The 17,951-nt window shown below is 46.9% G+C and overlaps 1 protein-coding gene across 1 annotated transcript; it reads left to right on the forward strand.

Annotated features, from left to right (window-relative positions):
• Positions 1-1,286: 1,286 nt before the first annotated feature.
• Positions 1,287-12,394, forward strand: LOC119387780 (uncharacterized). Its single transcript, XM_037655296.2, has 5 exons — positions 1,287-1,493; positions 2,489-2,550; positions 10,276-10,383; positions 11,157-11,183; positions 12,238-12,394. Exons 1-5 carry the CDS (start codon positions 1,376-1,378, stop codon positions 12,319-12,321), a joined length of 399 nt encoding a protein of 132 aa, XP_037511224.1. The 5' UTR covers positions 1,287-1,375; the 3' UTR covers positions 12,322-12,394.
• The last annotated feature ends 5,557 nt before the right edge of the window (positions 12,395-17,951 follow it).

Below are 17,951 nucleotides of genomic sequence, written 5' to 3' on the forward strand. Positions count from 1 at the left end.
TCTCAGGTAAAGAAACGACCTCAACGGCATCTTTTCATTTATTCTGTTCATGTCATGACATGTAATTAGTCTTTCTCATATATGCATGTCATGCCATGTACTTTTTGATATACACCGAATTATCGAGACATGTAAGAAAATGGCGAAGTTGGAAGCAAGATGTATACTGCCAAATTCGCCGACGGTCCTTAGATTAAAAAAAAAAAGTTTAAATGACACGCGCGAACTTCGTTAGCGCACGATAGCGCTTTCAAGAGACGAGGAATGGTCGAAATGTGAAACATTACACTGCATACTGCTAGTTCAGGGAACATAGGAGGACGTCGACAGGCGCCGTGTTAGAAAATTAGGAATATGTGGGATTGAACGTCCCAAAAACCACGATATGATTATGAGGGACGCCGTAGTGGAGGGCTCCTGAAATTTCGACCACCCGGGGTTCTTTTAACTTGCACCTAAATCTAAGTACACGGGCCTCAAACATTTTCCCCTCCATCGAAAACACAGCCGACGCGGCCGGAATTCGATCCCGCGTCCTACAGGTCAACAGTCGAGCGCCATAACCACTAGACCACCGTGGCGGGGCACGGGTGGCGTGTTTTCTTTAGCGTTATAAATTTGAACGTTATGAGTTTGGCTTCTTGTGCGTTATCGATCTGCCCTTACCTTTTTCGCATGTGCGCGCACGGCATATAGCGCGTACGAGCCATTTTTTTAAAGTGGTAATACGACGAAGGCTGACGTTATTATATTTCCCATTGCAAAGATCGTCTTGCCTTTGCTTTCGCTTCGTACAGTTTCAGCATTAAAAAGAAGAAGAAGAGAGAGAGAGAAAAAAAAAAGAAACAGAGAGGAAACGAGTGACCCATTTTGTACGGACGCTGATTTGAAATACTATAAAATGTGTAATCCGATATACACAGCACGCAATCCTCACCTCATTCGCGATTGAATATTGTCAAGCATGCTGCCCTTCGCATGGATGGAGAAGTTATTTTTTTCTTCCCTCTCTTTGCTTTGTCTTCAGCCTTACGCCAATTAAACGACGTAAAAAAAAAAAAAAAGGCGCTGCAAATATTCACTCAGTGCACCATTGCCTCTCCGATGCTCTTGTGCGGCTCTGATAATTGGCATTTGGGGTACACCGAGCGTACATTACAGCTTGTCGATCGGCGATTGCGGTATATGTGTTCAATCTGAGCAAACACCGACCGCCTGGCATGATGAAAAAGAAATGGCAAGGTCGACCGAGGGTGGGGGAGGGGGTCTCTCCGTCTCCCAATGGCTCCGATGTGAGAGTGCTTGAGCTATTCCATGTGACGTCCCTGTACCGGGTCTCCACACCGTACGGCACCCGTCTCGCTAATTGCTCGCGATGGACGGCAGCGGCTTTCCTGGGCTGGCGCGCACGCTGCTCCTGCTGCTCGTGGCGATCACCTTCCTGCCCGACAGAACCTGCGTGGTCACTGCAACCAAACCACCGTTGCTCTGCGGTAAACGCGTATTTCGACCAAGCGATCTTGTTTAGGGGCATTCGTAGTGAAAACATAACACTGCAAGTTCAACGTGCACAAGGAACGTCCCATTAGCGGTGGTAGCCCTTCGTTTGTTCGAAGTATAGAAAACCAGAGTAAGGAGGTGCCTGCCATCGCCTTTCGATAACATTAAGCGTAATTAATAATATTATGTGGTTTTACTTGGCACAACCGCGTTATGACTACGAGGCACGCCGCATTGGGAGACACCGGATCAATTCCGACCATCTGGTGTTCGAACGCGTGCACCTTAATAGAGGCATCCCCCCCCGTTTTTTTTTTTCGCCTGTAATCGAACCCGTGTCCTCGTGCGCAGCAGAGCAACGCCATAGCCGCTATCGTCTCTGGCGTTGCGCTGCGCAAGAGCACAAGCTATTGTATGTTATTGAATGAAATGATTGCAAGAGTTAAGCGTTTGCGCCCACAGCATGCCGGCCATCAAGCGGAAACGAAACGCACTTTTCCAATGTCCAAAAGTGCAATGACGTGCCTTTTGCAGAGAGCTTCTTTCAATGTCCCAATTACGACGACCGCACCGAAATCAAGTTGAGAAGATAACAAGATAACAATTATAGTTTGTTATAATTAGTGGCTAATTTGTCCATATCACCCATTACTGCATGGCTGCTTCTGTTGATGCAATGCGTCCGAGAAAACCACAATTTTACTTTAAAACAGCTATTTTTAAATATTACAACTGAAAGTATTCGTTTAGAAACACCCGGAATATATAAAGCGAGCGGAATGTAAATCGCTGTCACAATTCTTAGCCAAACACACTGTTCGCTTTGGTTTTCGCTGGCATTGTTATGCCCTTTGTGAGTTCCAATGAAGGGTAGATTTATCGATAGCGTTGGTATTTGAAACGCAAAAAAAAGCAAGCTTAGAAAAAATGCGATGTTCACTGCAGAGTAGACATTTGCACATTTGTATTATCTGGTTTCACTATGCAGAAATGCCAAGGGAAATGAAAGTACACCTGATCATGTGCGCTGAGAGGATTCTTCAACGACACGTAAGTGTTTATATTTCTTGGTGATGTGGGTTCCTGAGACGAGCGTTCGAGTATCTTCATATTGTTTGCTTGCTTATTTTACGGACCCTTTCAAGGAGCCTCAAAGCCCATGGCCAATTTGACAGTCATCCAGACATTTTCAAACGGGACATATGCCGAGTCTTCCGTTTAACTGGAAAACAATAATACATCTTGACAATATATTTGCGCGAAAACACGGGGACAAAGAAGAGCAGCAAAAGGGCGGTCATGATCAGTCTTGATCATATTCTAATATGTGATTTCTAAAAAAATAAAAACAAACTAGTGTGTGTGTTCGAAGGACATGCCCAGGAATTTTCTCTGTGGCCCTTCGGCAACATGTTCATCTTTGCAAAATACCAACGTAATTAATTGAGCACTGTTTTGAAAAATTATATCTCAGAGCATTGGCCAAATTTCATCGTCTCCGTTATCACTCGGCGCCCACAGATATTGGCATATATTGGCCAGTCAACAATGTACTTAACCTGACTGTTATAAGTCAGAGTAACCCTGTGCCAAACTTTTTTTAAAATTTTGTTTAAAACGGTCAGCCGAGTCTCAAAAAATTTTAAACAGAAAAGTGGAGATGGTTTCTCTTTTCTTGCTGCGCAGTTACGGCAATTGTTACACAGCATGCAAATATTATACAGTAACATACTATTGCAGTGTTTGGTAAAACACGACAATAGTATGTAAAATAAATTGGCGACCGCATGTACAGGAATATCAGGACAAGGAGATAAAAGTAGCACAATCAATATGTGGCGTAATACTGACCACCATTTTCTGAGGGAACTTCAGAGGTAGCAACCTCCTCGCACCGCATACACCCGACTGCTGACTAGTGTGCTCTGTCTCTCGGTAAGTGACGAAATGAAGCATAAAATGACCTCAAACTCACAAATGAACAGCAAGTTATCTCACGAAAGCTACTTGGCACACACGAAATTAAGCATTTATATGATCAGTGTCATCGCGTCACAACGCTTTCACCATAACCATAGGTGCTGTGAAAGTTGTGGTCGCACATCTTTGCCGACCGGCATTCGGGCCAGTGTATACGCGACCACACGTAAAAGGCCACCCGGAAGCGCGCGTATCTATACAGTCCACTGACGCAGGTTGTTAGGCTAGTTGGGGAATTATTAAATAAGAATTACGTCGCAGCGAAAGACGAGGTTAACAAGGGTGCGCCTGTTCTCGTTAACCTCGTCTATCGTCTTTTATTGGGCTGCAGTTAATAATCATTGTTGGGGTTTTACGTCCCAAAGACCGCGATAGCGCTGCAATTCTGTAATGTATCTACATCGTGTTGTACAATCACGTGACATGGAGTCCTGATCAAGTACTCCGGTGTTTTCGCTATACGCATGAACGAGTCAACGGCTCGCCGTTCATATCGTCTGCCTTGAACGGTATTGAAGCACAAAGAAAATGGTTGCTCCGGCACATTCAGGCATGACTCATGAGATCACTCACTAGCTGCCGCCATAAAACAGCGAAGTTAGCTCGCCCATTCGTTGAGCCGGCAGCTTCGATGTGCCGCAAGAAACTGCAGTTCGCGAACTTACTGGTGATTGCGTGAAAGGGGTGCTTGGGCTCTCAGCTCCTGAACGCGGGCTATATAGTATCGCCCACGCGCTTCTGTTTTCTCTTCATCGGCTCTTACGTTCTCATCACTGGCCGCGTCGAGTGGGCGGCAACGCGTTCCGCCCTCGATTACGAGGTCGCGGAACAGGTTGCACGTAACGGTGAACAGCGCGCAGTGCTAAACGGAACAGAGCAGAGACGCGACGCGACGCGATCGGCAAAGAGTCGGGCATGGTTTCTCGCCGAACGACCGCGTCTTGACAGCGCAAAGCAAAACACAGGCCATAAGCAAGGACGCCTTCTTCAAAAAATGCGACGCGTCCGTACCAAATGCTCATATCCCGGCTTGCTTCCGATGAGTATCTATAAGTCACAAAGCGCACTTGAATTTCTTCCGCCAGAGGCTCGCCTCGCAACAGGAGACACTCGCCGCGTCGCCGACGCGAAAAGCAACGCGCGACGCAAGGGACGGCGCATGCGCAGACCGGCGAGAGCACTAATCTTTTCGCAGACATGCAATAGTATATTAAGTAAAATTCGGCCACGATCTCCGCTCGCGAAGAACTCCGCCAGCAGTGTGAAGCTCGCGAAGGCGAAACCTTTAATGTGCGCATAGCGCGCGCCCACTATCTCCTCGCGAAGTATTCGCAGAAGCGCTATCGCGCCGTGTTTTCCGAGATTATATTCGCTTAACAGAGATACAAACGCAGCGCACAACCCAGAAGAGCCCCTAATACTGCAAACCTTCGAAAAGCTATGCGCATGCCCATGGAATTTGAATAAAAACACTTACCAAGCTCAGGTATCTTCCGGTGTACTCGGGGCAAGTCGTCACAATACTCGTATTTTATATTCAACGGACCAGCCATCGTATAATGCCTGCAGTCGCACAGTGGTTCGTTGCATCGGCCGCGTAAAACGTCGAAGATATCCTTCTGGATGATGGCCGTGTACAGACGGTTCGTTCCCACGTGCATCCGAACGGTGAAAAACCAACGCACGAGGTGCGAGAAGGGCGAAATGTCCAACCATCTTGCCGGTATACAGTATAACCCGCATATATCGAACTCGATAAGGAAAGGGAATTAATTCGGTATATCGTGTAATTCTATATAAAACTTTTAAAGAATTTACCATATTTTCGATGCGAATTTCGGTGCGCAAGTTGGCTTCACGGCACTGCTTTACATGATGCAAGAAAGGCGGCTTACGGCAATACGCGGGGATTTTTTTTTAGTTCATTTTTCCGCTGTTTGTAATTGGGGATGCGGGTTATATGCAGGCACGGGTTGTGGGCGAGAAAATACGGTATTGATGCAAACAACAACTAAACTTATTAATACGCAGGTGTGCATGCTCGTCAGGCGGCGGAAGCCTCTAGTCTGCGTTGGTCCTAATCTTGGCGTAGCTTTTCGGTGTCATACTCGACGTGCTTCTTACAATGCCCTGCACAGTTGCGACATCAGACTTCTTTTCTATACGTTCGACTGTGTTGATTATCGCCAGCTTTGCGGAGAACAGCCAGGTTCTTCCATTTTACGGCAGCCATTGCGTTAACAAAGGGAGCTGAGAAGCGAACGGCGACCCCGAACGACTGCCGCGACAAAGAATCATGGGAGAAAGCACGCGATGACATGCTATGGTTTCTACTCGCTCGGCGCGGCGTCCTTTTAATAACACCGCTGACTTTCCCAAATGCGCGCGGGAAAGTCCCTTCGGTGAGAAAAAGCCAACTTCCTGTAAGGGAAAGCCATCTTCTTGGGGCGTATCGCACTGTCCAATGTTAGATATATCAAGTGTTCCGGCGATTTTTGTTCGGTATATCCGTAAATTTTCCTATACAGTGACGTTAAAACACTGCCGTGTTCGAAAATAATTCGATATGAAGGATACTTCGATTTACCCTAGTTCGATATAGTCGGGTTTGACTGTATTAGCACATATTCCATCATGCACCGAAGCTGCGCATCAAAGAGAGATGAGGCTGGCAATATGGCGTCGGCTTTTGAAGCTTCAAGGGGGAACACGCATGTCTGTATAGTGGCTCTTATTGAACGAAAACGTTGCGCCACCGTTTGGGGGTTACTGTGTAAGGGTTACACTCCGGATATTTTGCATGTAACCCATAAAATTTCTTAATTATTTTTCTTTGTGGCCTTTCTATTTACATACTTATACATATACGGTGAATGACGGCGACGGGGACGGACATTTTCCAGCCGAGACTGTCCATATAATTGCTATCGCAATAAAAGAGTGTCACAAACGAGCGTGTTATAAAGCGCGCGCGCGGCCGCTTTCAAGCAGCTACGAGACAGAACAGCGCGAGCCGCGCGCCCAACAAGCGCGAAAGACGAAAAAACAAAGATCAAAAGACGCCGGCGCGCCGCATCCTCCTCACCCACTGGAACCAGAAGCAGACAACGCGATCAACGCCCGGCAAAGCCTGGATGTTTCTAGAAGGAAGGGGGGACGCAGCACCGAGCGATGCCGCCGCGATTCGAACCTACGAGAAAGCTCTCGCCCTTTCTCTAGCCTCAGCTGTACTGCACGCCGAAGAACTCTCCCGACGCTTCTAGAAACCGGGGGAGAAGGGATAAAAGCGTGCGACGACGAGCAGTCGAGTAGTAGTGAAGTAGTGAAGGAGTGGCCCAGTGATGGTGAAGTTATGCTAAGTGTGGCTCCGTCAGCCAAAGAAGACGTGTTTATGATGGTGTGCGGTCAGTTGATCGTCGATCTGGAAGAATCCGATGACGACACCGTGTGAGCCGTGACAAGTCACGACGACGGTTGAGCTACGACGATCAACGCTGGAGCTGGCGTGAGTGTTTCCTTGAAGAGAAGCATTCGATTACCGTCCAAGTATTGGGGACTGGATACGCCATTATCTATTCAGGACTTTAACTGTCGTTGAATAGTTGTAATGCATGCGATTGCATTCGTAGCGTGGGATCTGTTTGTTTAGCTCCCGTTGTGTAAACACCATCTTAATTATATTGTGAAGTTGTAACTGGTACCAGCCGAGTGTGCATGTGTTTGTATTATTTGTATTGCCTTAACTGAGAATATATTTCGTTTTCGTTTGTGTTGTCGACTCTCGGCTCTGACTCGGTCTTTGGACCACAACCGGTGTTCGCTGGCGCACCAAAGGACCAACTCCAAATTGTCCGCGCTCTCGTGGTGCGTTTTCGGAGGGCCGTGACGCCAGCCCTTAGAATCCGCCCGGCGATTGCCAACCCGATTAACGGGATCAGTGACAAAGAGGCCCGTAACCTATTTTGTCTTAGCAATCGGCTCTTGTAACTCTCAGACTTCACGAAAAAAAAAACGATTGCCGTTTGTGACCCTTATTTCATAGGTTACTACGGCATATGAGTTACAATATGAGTTAACGAGCTTAGAGTATACTCACTGCGCTGCTATATAATGAACAACCGGCTTATCCACTCAACACAACACGTGATCAGCATAACGCCATCAACTGTATGATGTCAGTTGCGTCGGTTACATACGCTTGACATTTAATCCACATTGCTGTCTTGATGTTTCTTAACGCCACGGCGGTTAAAGAATCGTTACGGCCCGCAAATAATATCCAGTTCAATTCAACCCCACGTGATCGAAATCGTCCGCAGCCCTCCGGTACGGCGTCTCTCATAGCGTGTGTTGCTCTGGGACGTTAAGCCCCATGAACAAACCTAACGTATACGGCTGCGGCACTTTCCGTTCCATCCCTCTTTACGCGTTCCACAGAGCGTTTCGAAGCTTCTCTGCACTCCGAGTTGCAGCCCCGTAGGTTGGTATCGATAGAACTTATTGATTCCACCGCTTTTTTCATTCGAGGTGTAAGGGCATCTGAGGCTCGTATCTTAGGGCAGTGCTTTTTCTTTATGTTTATAACGTGTATTAATTGTCTCGAACCGTTCGCGCATAGGGGAATGGATACGTGTTTGCTGTTACTGTTACCGTTTAGCCTATAGGGACAGACGACCAAGCCTTACTTCCTCGATGAGGCTTTGTTGGCACTGCTATTCATGTGACAGCGCATTCGCAAATTCGCGCTGCATTTTTGTTTCCTTATTTCGCGCGCGTTTTCTCGTCGCCGGATAAAGTAGATGCGCAGTGTACCTCGCTGGAGACACCGCATTTTGTACCTGTTAAAATTCTCCACAGTCCCCTAATTAGCGCCTTGACAATTGGAACAACAGTAAAAGGCTGAGCTAATTACGTTTGATTAACTAACCGGATGTCATTAACTAAAGATGGTTTCTCAACGAGATTTTAAGCATGAACTTGGTCTTATTTGCATAGAATGATCCCTTTCTTTAAAGCTTGGTACATAAAAGATGTATGAACCCGCCACGGTTGTCTAGTGGTTATGGTGCTCGACTGCTGACCCGCAGGTCGCGGGATCGAATCACGGCCGCGGTGGCCGCATTTTCGATTTAGGAGAAAATGCGTGAGGCCCGTGTAGTTACATTTAGGTGCACGTAAAGAACCACAGGTGGTCGAAATTCCGGAGCCCTCCGCTATGGCGTCCCTGATAATCATATCGTGGTTTTGGGATATTATTATTATTATTATTATTGTTATTATTATTATTATTATTATTATTATTATTATTATTATTATTATTATTATTATTATTATTATTATTATTATTATTATTATTATTATTATTATTATTATTATTAAAAGATGTATCCATGTATATGTATATGTATGCGTTGAAACACCATCTCAGTTCGAATTCCGCCCAGAGAACTGCATACCTTTTTCTGGCTGGGCTCCGACCGAGAATCTGGGGGGCACTTGTTCTATTTCTACGCCATACCATCACCAAATTTATTTCGACAAGTTTACTGGTTGCGAAAATGCTTATAACGTCTGATAAAATAGTCACTCGCGGTTTTTATGATCATAATGTCGCATTAATACAATGACATTTTTGTGATAATAATGGCATCTTTGATGAAATGACAGCTCACAGATTTTATAAGTGGCTGTCGGCGTGTGTTTATGAAACGGGATTCCATATGTCAGCGTGAAGGACACGAACACATGTGCGTGCAGCAACTGTATACAGTGTAGCAGCGAGTTCTTACATGCGATTGTATTCCAGCATTATTTCATGAAGTTACATACCGCGATGTTACGTGCCGAAACCACGATATGGTAGGTTTATGACGTTTAACGTCCCAATGCGACTCGGGCTATGAGACACTCCATAGTGGAGGTCTTCGGATAATTTCGACTCCCTGGTGTTCTTTAACGTGCACTGGCATCGCACAGTGCACGGGCCTCCATCACTTCGCCTCCACCGAAATGCTACCGCCGCAGCTAGTATCGAGCCTGCGTCTTTCGGGTCAGCAGCCGAGAGCATCGTAAGCACTCCGCCACCGCGCGGGCTTCAAAGCACGATATGGTTACGAAGCACGCGCAGTGTGCCTCGAAGCCGCGAAGATACCACGCTGGTTGCCTGCATTATGCCACGTGGCAACTCCGGAGAATACAAATGAACTGAGGAAACCATACGTCATACGTTTCCGTTTGGAATATGAGGAACATCGTACTGGAGGTGGGTTCCGGAATATTTTTGACGCTCAAAATAATTTTTTAGGGTGTATCTAAATCGGAGTGGGCGCGATCTCCTATTTTAACCCACCTCCGCCTGAATGTAGCCAATGCGGAAGGGATTGGTTGTTAAACGATGTTAAAAAAAAGAAAACTCTGGCATGAACACGGCACACAAAAACGACGCCGTCACGCGTGCAGATTTATTTCAGCACAGGCGCCAGCGTTCAGTAGATACGATTTGCTCAGCTCCTCGTTCTTCCACGAGACGCGAATCAAACGTCGGGTAGGCAGTGACACCAAACTGTTTTCGTGGCTTGCTACCGCAAATAGTTATCTAAAGATGCACAGAATTTCTATTCCTTCTTTCTGGGGATTGACCCCCTTTATACAGCATGCATGTGCATGCTGCACACGAAATCAGTATATAGTATACCTTGCTACAGATCTTGTGAAAGACCTGTGAGCATCGAAATCTTTGAAGGGGATTCGCTAAAGTGATGGCGCTGTTGGGGGTTTTCCTTTACTCTCATGAAGGTCGTGACGCTGCTTGCCAAGCGGTCCAAGCGCTTATTCAAGGGGCGCAACCTTGTGGACGCCATCACCGACATGTGCGTCGATCGGTCGCATATCATAAACAACAATGTAAGTGCGTCTTCGCCACACTTAACCGTCCCAGCGCGTCCGAAAACGCGGATGGATCACTCGCTTAGTTTAGTTAAGAGCTTATTTAACATTATTAGTCAAGTGTCCCATTGACTTACGTTGCCACTACTGTCTGTGTATGTTTCGTAAGCCTCATACAAACCATTCTGATTACGTAGTATTCCACCAACGCGATTGTGTAGTGTAATTTCCTGACGGCCGCCACTTATTTATTATGGAGCCATAATACAGCCCTGTATTTTTCATGCCTTATGCAGGCAGCGTTTCTCGTAACCACTCCCCCCCAGGCACGTGTCCTTTGACGTGATCCTTCAATTGGAATCATGGACGTCGGCAGGGGGGTGCAAAAGGCAGGGGTACACACACACACACACACACACACACACACACACACACACACACACACACACACACACACACACACACACACGCACGCACACACGCACGCGCGCGCGCGCGGCGTGACGCCGTGTTTGTGTGGTCTGTGTAACTAGTTGAACGCAAGGAGCCCACAGTTCAATTATACCAGAGAAAAGAAAATGCGTCAAATAGTGCCAACTATGTATTTGGAAGGCTCATTCCAGCTCGGTTGAAGTCGGCCACGAAAGCGTCAGTTAATTCTGTCGGCAAGATTTTCGCACTTCGTGTGTTCTACTTGAGGCAGTCGATCACGAGCACATGTGTACAAGACGACAGATATGTGAGAAGGACGGCCTACGTCATAACGCTTGCTTGTTTTCCTTTTCCTTCAGGTTGCCCTTACAGTGATGCAAGTACCGGTATGTATGGTTAAGAGCCTGCTATATCTATAAGCTCTTGATCACGGCGCCGGAAAAGCTTGCGCGACGCCTTTTCCGGTGTAATGTTGTAAAAAAGACTCGGATGATGCGTAGCAGCTCGCTGTCTTCACGAGTCTGTTAAACACCGCCAGTCAGCTTCAAGCCTTCAACCACTGGATTTTTAAAAACAATGCAGCCAGAAAGTTTTTACTAGAGTGTACAGGCTGTAACAGACTCGCTATATAAATTGTCACCTTCAATAAGTTTAGTTACATGAAGCCGCGGACATTGCTGCGCAGGCTGTGTTGGCTTTTGCCGCAGTGCTGGTCGTGGTAAAAACGCCCACTTAACTCCGTCTTAACCCTAACCCTTCCGCCATCTTGCGGGATTCCGCTGAACTGACTTGCATTGTGTGTCAATGTGCTTCGAGTTGTCGATGAATTCGCTCTCGCGCTGCCATTTGCTAGCTTCCTGGTTACCACTTCGGAAAGGCGGTTGGTCCCGGGTTCGATCTCCGGACCAGAACGAATTTTTTGGCAACTTTTATTTATGACAAATCCGTACGGATTTCCTTGTGGCTTCGTGCTACAAACGGGTGGTTGTCAGTTTCCCTTTCTTTATCCGTCTTGCTGTGTTGGCAATTTTGAAATCTTATCTGATGCGGGAAAGACCACTTTTATTTCGGGTATCTTTCACTAACTTTTTTTTTTTCAGGTTGCGTGAAATGGCATAAACGTATAACATTGTCAGACGCATTCTATATTACAGTTCTGTGTGAAAGAGTATTCAGCACGGCCTCTCGTGATCTCGGTTGGTACGCCGTTCTCGGCTGCTGGGGCCAACCAATCGGGACTCTCTTTCTTTTGCTGCACCTGCCCTTCCTTATCTTTCACTAGACAAAATGCTACAAATTGCGTGAGTTAGACGAAGAAACCTATAACTTTGATGCGCAACACCTCTGCAGTCTGTCTTCAGGTGTACCGGGGAATGTAAAGAAAGTTGAAAAGGGCTGGTCTAGGCAAACTTCTCTCTCCTGTTTGTCTTGAACTTGCAGGACGTGGACAAGAACTACACCGAATACGCTCTCTGGAACTGCATGAACACCACGCGCTACTTGATGCTGTACGGAGGGTCGTAAGGAACTACCAACGCTTCATGTAAAAAAAAAAAAAGATGTCGTAGCAGTAAATAAAGGATTGCTGCGACGGGATATTTCATGCACGGTTTATTGTTTCAGTGCAGTCGTTATGATTATTTAAGTGGCCGACCGACCGACCGGCCCTCCCTCCCTTCCTTCCTTCCTTCCTCACTCACTCACTCACTCACTCACTCACTCACTCACTCACTCACTCACTCACTCACTCACTCACTCACTCACTCACTCACTCACTCACTCACTCACTCACTCACTCACTCACTCACTCACTCACTCACTCACTCACTCACTCACTCACTTTCTGGCACTGGCATTGATTCGCACCTAACTACCCGTTCTTTCCAAGTTTCTCATCTCCCTGTGACCAGATAGAGCGGCTGGCTTCGATTCCTTCCTAAATGGATTCTGATATTTCATAAGATCTTCTTCGATTACACAAATAGAAGGCATTGGGAACTTATCAACATATCGAACAACCGGAAACATGATTTATAAATATAGGGCGTCGTTAGGCATGCCAAATTATTTTTTTGTCGTTTTAACTTTTTTATGGCAAAGATGAGAGAAGAAAGAGGCGCGTATTCCCCAATGCAACCTGACTGAAAACTCATGTTGCACCAAGATTTGAAGCTCGCTCCTAGCCAGGCATCTGAAATGGCGCGCAGCAGAACGGGGCGACACCTCGACGCAGTAGTTGAATGTGGGAGCTGGCAGAGTCAGGCTCCGGCTGAGGCGTGGCGCTGTTTACTAACACCGGAACAACGCTCGCCTCCTAGAACGCATCCACGTCGTTTCCGGTGGATCTACACCCTGCAGCTAGGAGACGGAGGGAATGGAGGAGGTGGGCAGACCGCAGATACATGGGCATGCGTGCGAGACGCTCCTCTCCAAATGTACTACATACGTTCTGATTCCATTTCACCGATACTGATTTTTATTTTTTCATATATATCTCACGTTTACCAATGCTGATCCATCCATGGACTTTATGCCATTTGTCAATCGGCTTTTTTGGTGTGTTAATTGAAGACGCGGATAACATCTGAGGGCAAGGCCGATGGGTGTTTAGCTGCATGACTAACAAACTTCCAATAATTATTTGTTAAAGCAGTTCCTTTAGGGCGCACGTAGCACTTGCGAAACTTGAGCTTGATATGAATAAAGTCGTAACCATTTGCTGAAAATCCGAAAAGAGGTGAGGAAAGAAGAGAGACAAAGTGATCAGTGGTCTCGCTTCACTTTGTGTGTCCTTTTTTGTCACGCCTAACCTGTCCGTCCTTTGCTACGCCTTAAGCAGTGCATATAGCCTCGAGGAACGGAAGCGTGTCCACAGTTCTAAAAAAAAAAGGGAAAGAAACCATGCTCATGGACGGAGCAGTTCATCTACAGCCGTCATCACGTCCTGTAAGCGTCTTGTAGTAGAACTACTGCAGATCGCGTAAGCGAGCCCCCATAGCTCAATCTGCGCCTTACCACGGTGACCACCCTACTGGACAGTATTTATAGATATACGGCTGCTGCTAGAGCATGAAGATTTAAAGCCGCAAGTCTAATATAACGACATGCGCTCCTCAAACACTCGGGATCCGAAGAGTTAGCGAAGAGGCCAGCATGCACTGCCGTCAACGTAGAACGTCAGACATTTGTTGCTGCGGCTTTTTCTATACGTACTGGATACTGCTCAACTTTGCAATTAAGATAATTGGTAGCCGTGCGCGTGAGGCGAAAGGTCGCAAGTCAGTAATTGTGTCTCAGACAACGGGGCAACGTTTCATACCGGGGGATGCACAGCTCGCGGAAGCTGGTGCCCTTTATCGGTAGATACTTCTATGCCTGTGGGAAGTAGGGGGAAAAAAGGGGAGGGGGCGCTTTTGCGATGACGAGGAAACATTGGCGGCAAAACTGCGATCAGCTCAGGCTGCAGCGTCCATCGCAATTATTCTTTCGTTCTTACGGCCAGTTCCCGCAGTCACCTGCAAAAAATGGCTGCCTTGTGGAAGTGCTGCAAATTCCGGCACTGATAGCGCTAATTACCCGACCCTTCACGCTAGCGAACTACTACAAAACATTTATCTGTCAAACAAATGCGTTAATGCACAGCCCCGCGTAATATTATGCACTTTCCTTCTGCGAATAACATAAACATTTATGTGGCCTTCTTTGTTACTGACATGGTTGTTTGCAAGCGTATATCATGTTCCATTGACACTTCTACAGCTTTTAGTTTTTTTTTTTCTTTTTTGCATGGGCCTAGCCCGATCTCGAAAATGCCATGCGTTGGTCCGGCCAAGCCGATCCCGGTGATTTGGCTTCCGTACCCGGCTAGGGCCCAGAAAGATTCAGGCCCGGCCGATACTGTTCAGTTCGACCCATTAGTCTTTGAGCCTAAGCGAAGCATGGTCTAGTTCTCGGTTGTTGTGAAAACACTAGCCCCACACAGACTACTTGAAAGAGGCAGATTTCACTATACGCATGGTTTTTAGCTAGAATTGCTGCTGAAATAATATTATCGGGTAGAAAACAAAGAAAAAAACATGGTTGATCCCTCCGTCATAGGAATCGGAATAACACGAAAGTGGAGCGTGCCCTTACAGAAGTAACTGAATGTTTATTGCACATTGATATAAGAGTGTTTGCACAATGTATATTGATGTCTGGCAGCTAATGGCACCGTTTAACGTGTATGCACCCACTTTGATGATTGGTGGTACATCTCCATCCCGACGACTAACGTCCTTATTAAATGATTAAACAAACCATTGTGATAGCTGTAGTAGTTAACGGTGAAAGTGTAATCAAAGAACGAGGTCTTATAGCCAGAAGAGCGTCGCATATTGGACGCAGAACTTGGTCGCTATCCCGCGGCCTGTTAAAATGCGATTGAACACCACGACCGGACTAGAGAGAAACCCAAAGCGCATCGTGCCGCCCCGGTATCCCGGCCGCGATTTTTCTCCGGGCGAGCGCGCGAGCGGGGAACGCGGTGTTACAGCCAGCTGAGGCAGGCGCGCGTCGCAGAGCTATTTTTGGTTTGGATTAGCGTGATGCTATGAGCGAAGCCGACGCTTTTACGACGCTTGGGTCAATGTCGCCACCTCGCGGTGTGTTAAGGTATTGACAGAATTGAACTTCTATTGAAAACGCGCCGAATGGGACGGACTTGTAACGCGTTGCAGGTGCTAATCGCGGAGGCCATAGTAATGACGAATTACTTTACCTTACAGTTCGCAGAGGGCAACACCACCCCGCCGATCAGAAGAGTGGTAGATATAAAAGGCGCGTTTGTAAAGCTTTTAGAGTCTGTGACCGTGGCGCAGTGGATAGCGTGCCCGGCATCTGTTGTTGCGGACCAAGCGGTCGTGGGTTCGATGCCCGGTGACGGAACCTTTTTTTCTTTGCCATCTGGTCGTGTACTTTTTTCGGCGTCATTTCCGTGACGGAAACATGTCATCGAAGTCTTGGTGGACCCCGGCATAAAACACTTTCGTGTTAAGATATTTATTTGTGTGTTTACCATGCTCATGTGACAGTGTGATATGAACGCTCGCATATATACTATATATTCCAAGTAGTTCTGCGGGAATATATAACAACGCAGTAGGTGAACGCTACCGTGCACACCACTAGCCATTCCATCTCACTCTTCAATATTAAACAAGCAGTGCCGCATAAAATATTGGAACTCTAGCAAACAAACTTCACGGGAGTGTGAACTATTAGCTTTCGGAACGCCAAAATAGACTGCGCCAGTAGCGACCTTAAGTAAAAATCAGCAACACACGAGGGTAGCGCACCTGTGCACTCATGTATTGTCACATGGAACATGCAATTCTTATTGATTTATTCGGCTTATTTCAAATGTTTCACTTCTTCAATTTAGAAATTAGGCATCTGCATCTCGTAATATGAGTAAGCGTGGGCTATGTCTAGTTTTATTTCAACGTTCGTGGTGTTAAGCACAGTAGACGGACGCATAGGGCAGGACATTTACACGACTAGACTTGCAGTAAGAACTACCCCTCGCGCTTCGTTCCGTGCAACAAAGAAGTATACGGGAGCCGCACATCGCGTGGCAGAACGTACATCGGCCAGAAATGACGTCGTCCCAGTGACCGGTTGCGTGAGCATGCGTGCAATGTAAAGAATAAGTATGGAGGTTAGTAAATGCGCCAGCTGCGGACGCACACCGTCACTTCGAGACACTATATGGAGGTGTACGCAGGTATCGGCACCACTGCGCCCGTGCAATCTTCAATCCCTCTCGATGATGTGGAAATGCGTATACAGGCGTATCTACCCGGGGGGCAAGGGGCGAGCTAGACCCTCCCCCCCTTACTTTCGACTGTGATCACTGTGGGCTGCACACAAGGAAACCAGCAACTGACGCGAAGTTTTCTTTCAACACAGGAATTGCGTCATTGTATTGCCACGCCCGCTTCTTGTTTTGTTTTGATGTATTCGGGTTTGACCAGCAAGGACGGTTAGCAACGCTCGACGCTGACCGCGCCGCAGTGTTCGAGAAGCTTCGCGATTGTACAGTAGATCACTTTGTTAAGATTGCGCGCAGGACGCGAATCGTCTAGATTATTCCAGAGTTTGCGCGACCACCAGTGATAAGACTGGAAAGTTCGATGCGTGATGTATAAAAGACGGCGCGTCCCAGCCATGAGCAGTTTCATCGACGGCCGACGCTTTGTTCGCCGCTATCAGGATACAGTGTGTATTGCTGTAGTTTGACTTTTCGTTTCCCGGCCACAAGTTCGGCCAAATAAAAAGTTTAATCTTGGACACACCGACTGCTACCTTCGTCGACGTCACGACCACGTGAGAGTATAATAAAATTTATCCTATATATATATATATATATATATATATATATATATATATATATATATATGCTAATGGGGGCTATAATAGCACTTTTTGTCAGGGGACAGTAGTTCTCCCATATTTTTGCTACACCAGCATGCGTCGTACGAGGCACATCTTCCCGAAGAAGTAATACCGAAGTGGTATCAAAACGATCCGGAGCCCTCCAATACGACGTGCCTCATAATCGTATCGCGGTTTTGGCATGCACGTAAAACCCCTCAAGTTATTATTGTGAAGTTGGCTTGAATACATATAATGTTTCCCCTGTAAGAGTGGACGACCTGTATTACTGCCCCCCGTGGCCGGGCAGCTAATTATTACGCTCCCACTCTGATTTCCGCCCCTGCTGCCTCGAATTAATTTTTTTTCTCTCAGTCGTTCTGTAATAACGTTGACTGGACTGAACATTTGGGTAGCGCGTTACCAAGACCTTCCTGAACATCTCCCTCGACATCGCATCTCGTTCACTTGGACAACAGCCGTTGTACCTAGCGGGTTTTCATCCACGGTTATAATTTTAGGACTTAATTAAACCAAATGTCGAGCATTGGGACGCCCAGCTTACAAGCTCAAGCCGGCCTTGAACACCAGCGACGTCTGGTGAACAGGGCCAAGCTGTCAGCTCATGGCCCACGGCATCCTGGACTAGGGACGTCGCCCACCTTGAACGACTCTGCCGTGGGCTCACTCCACTGAGTAAAGTTTATTCCTCCTCCTCTGAATTGAATTTAGGATCTAAT

This window comes from Rhipicephalus sanguineus, chromosome 1 (assembly GCF_013339695.2).
Source record: "Rhipicephalus sanguineus isolate Rsan-2018 chromosome 1, BIME_Rsan_1.4, whole genome shotgun sequence".
NCBI classification, from domain to species: domain Eukaryota; kingdom Metazoa; phylum Arthropoda; class Arachnida; order Ixodida; family Ixodidae; genus Rhipicephalus; species Rhipicephalus sanguineus.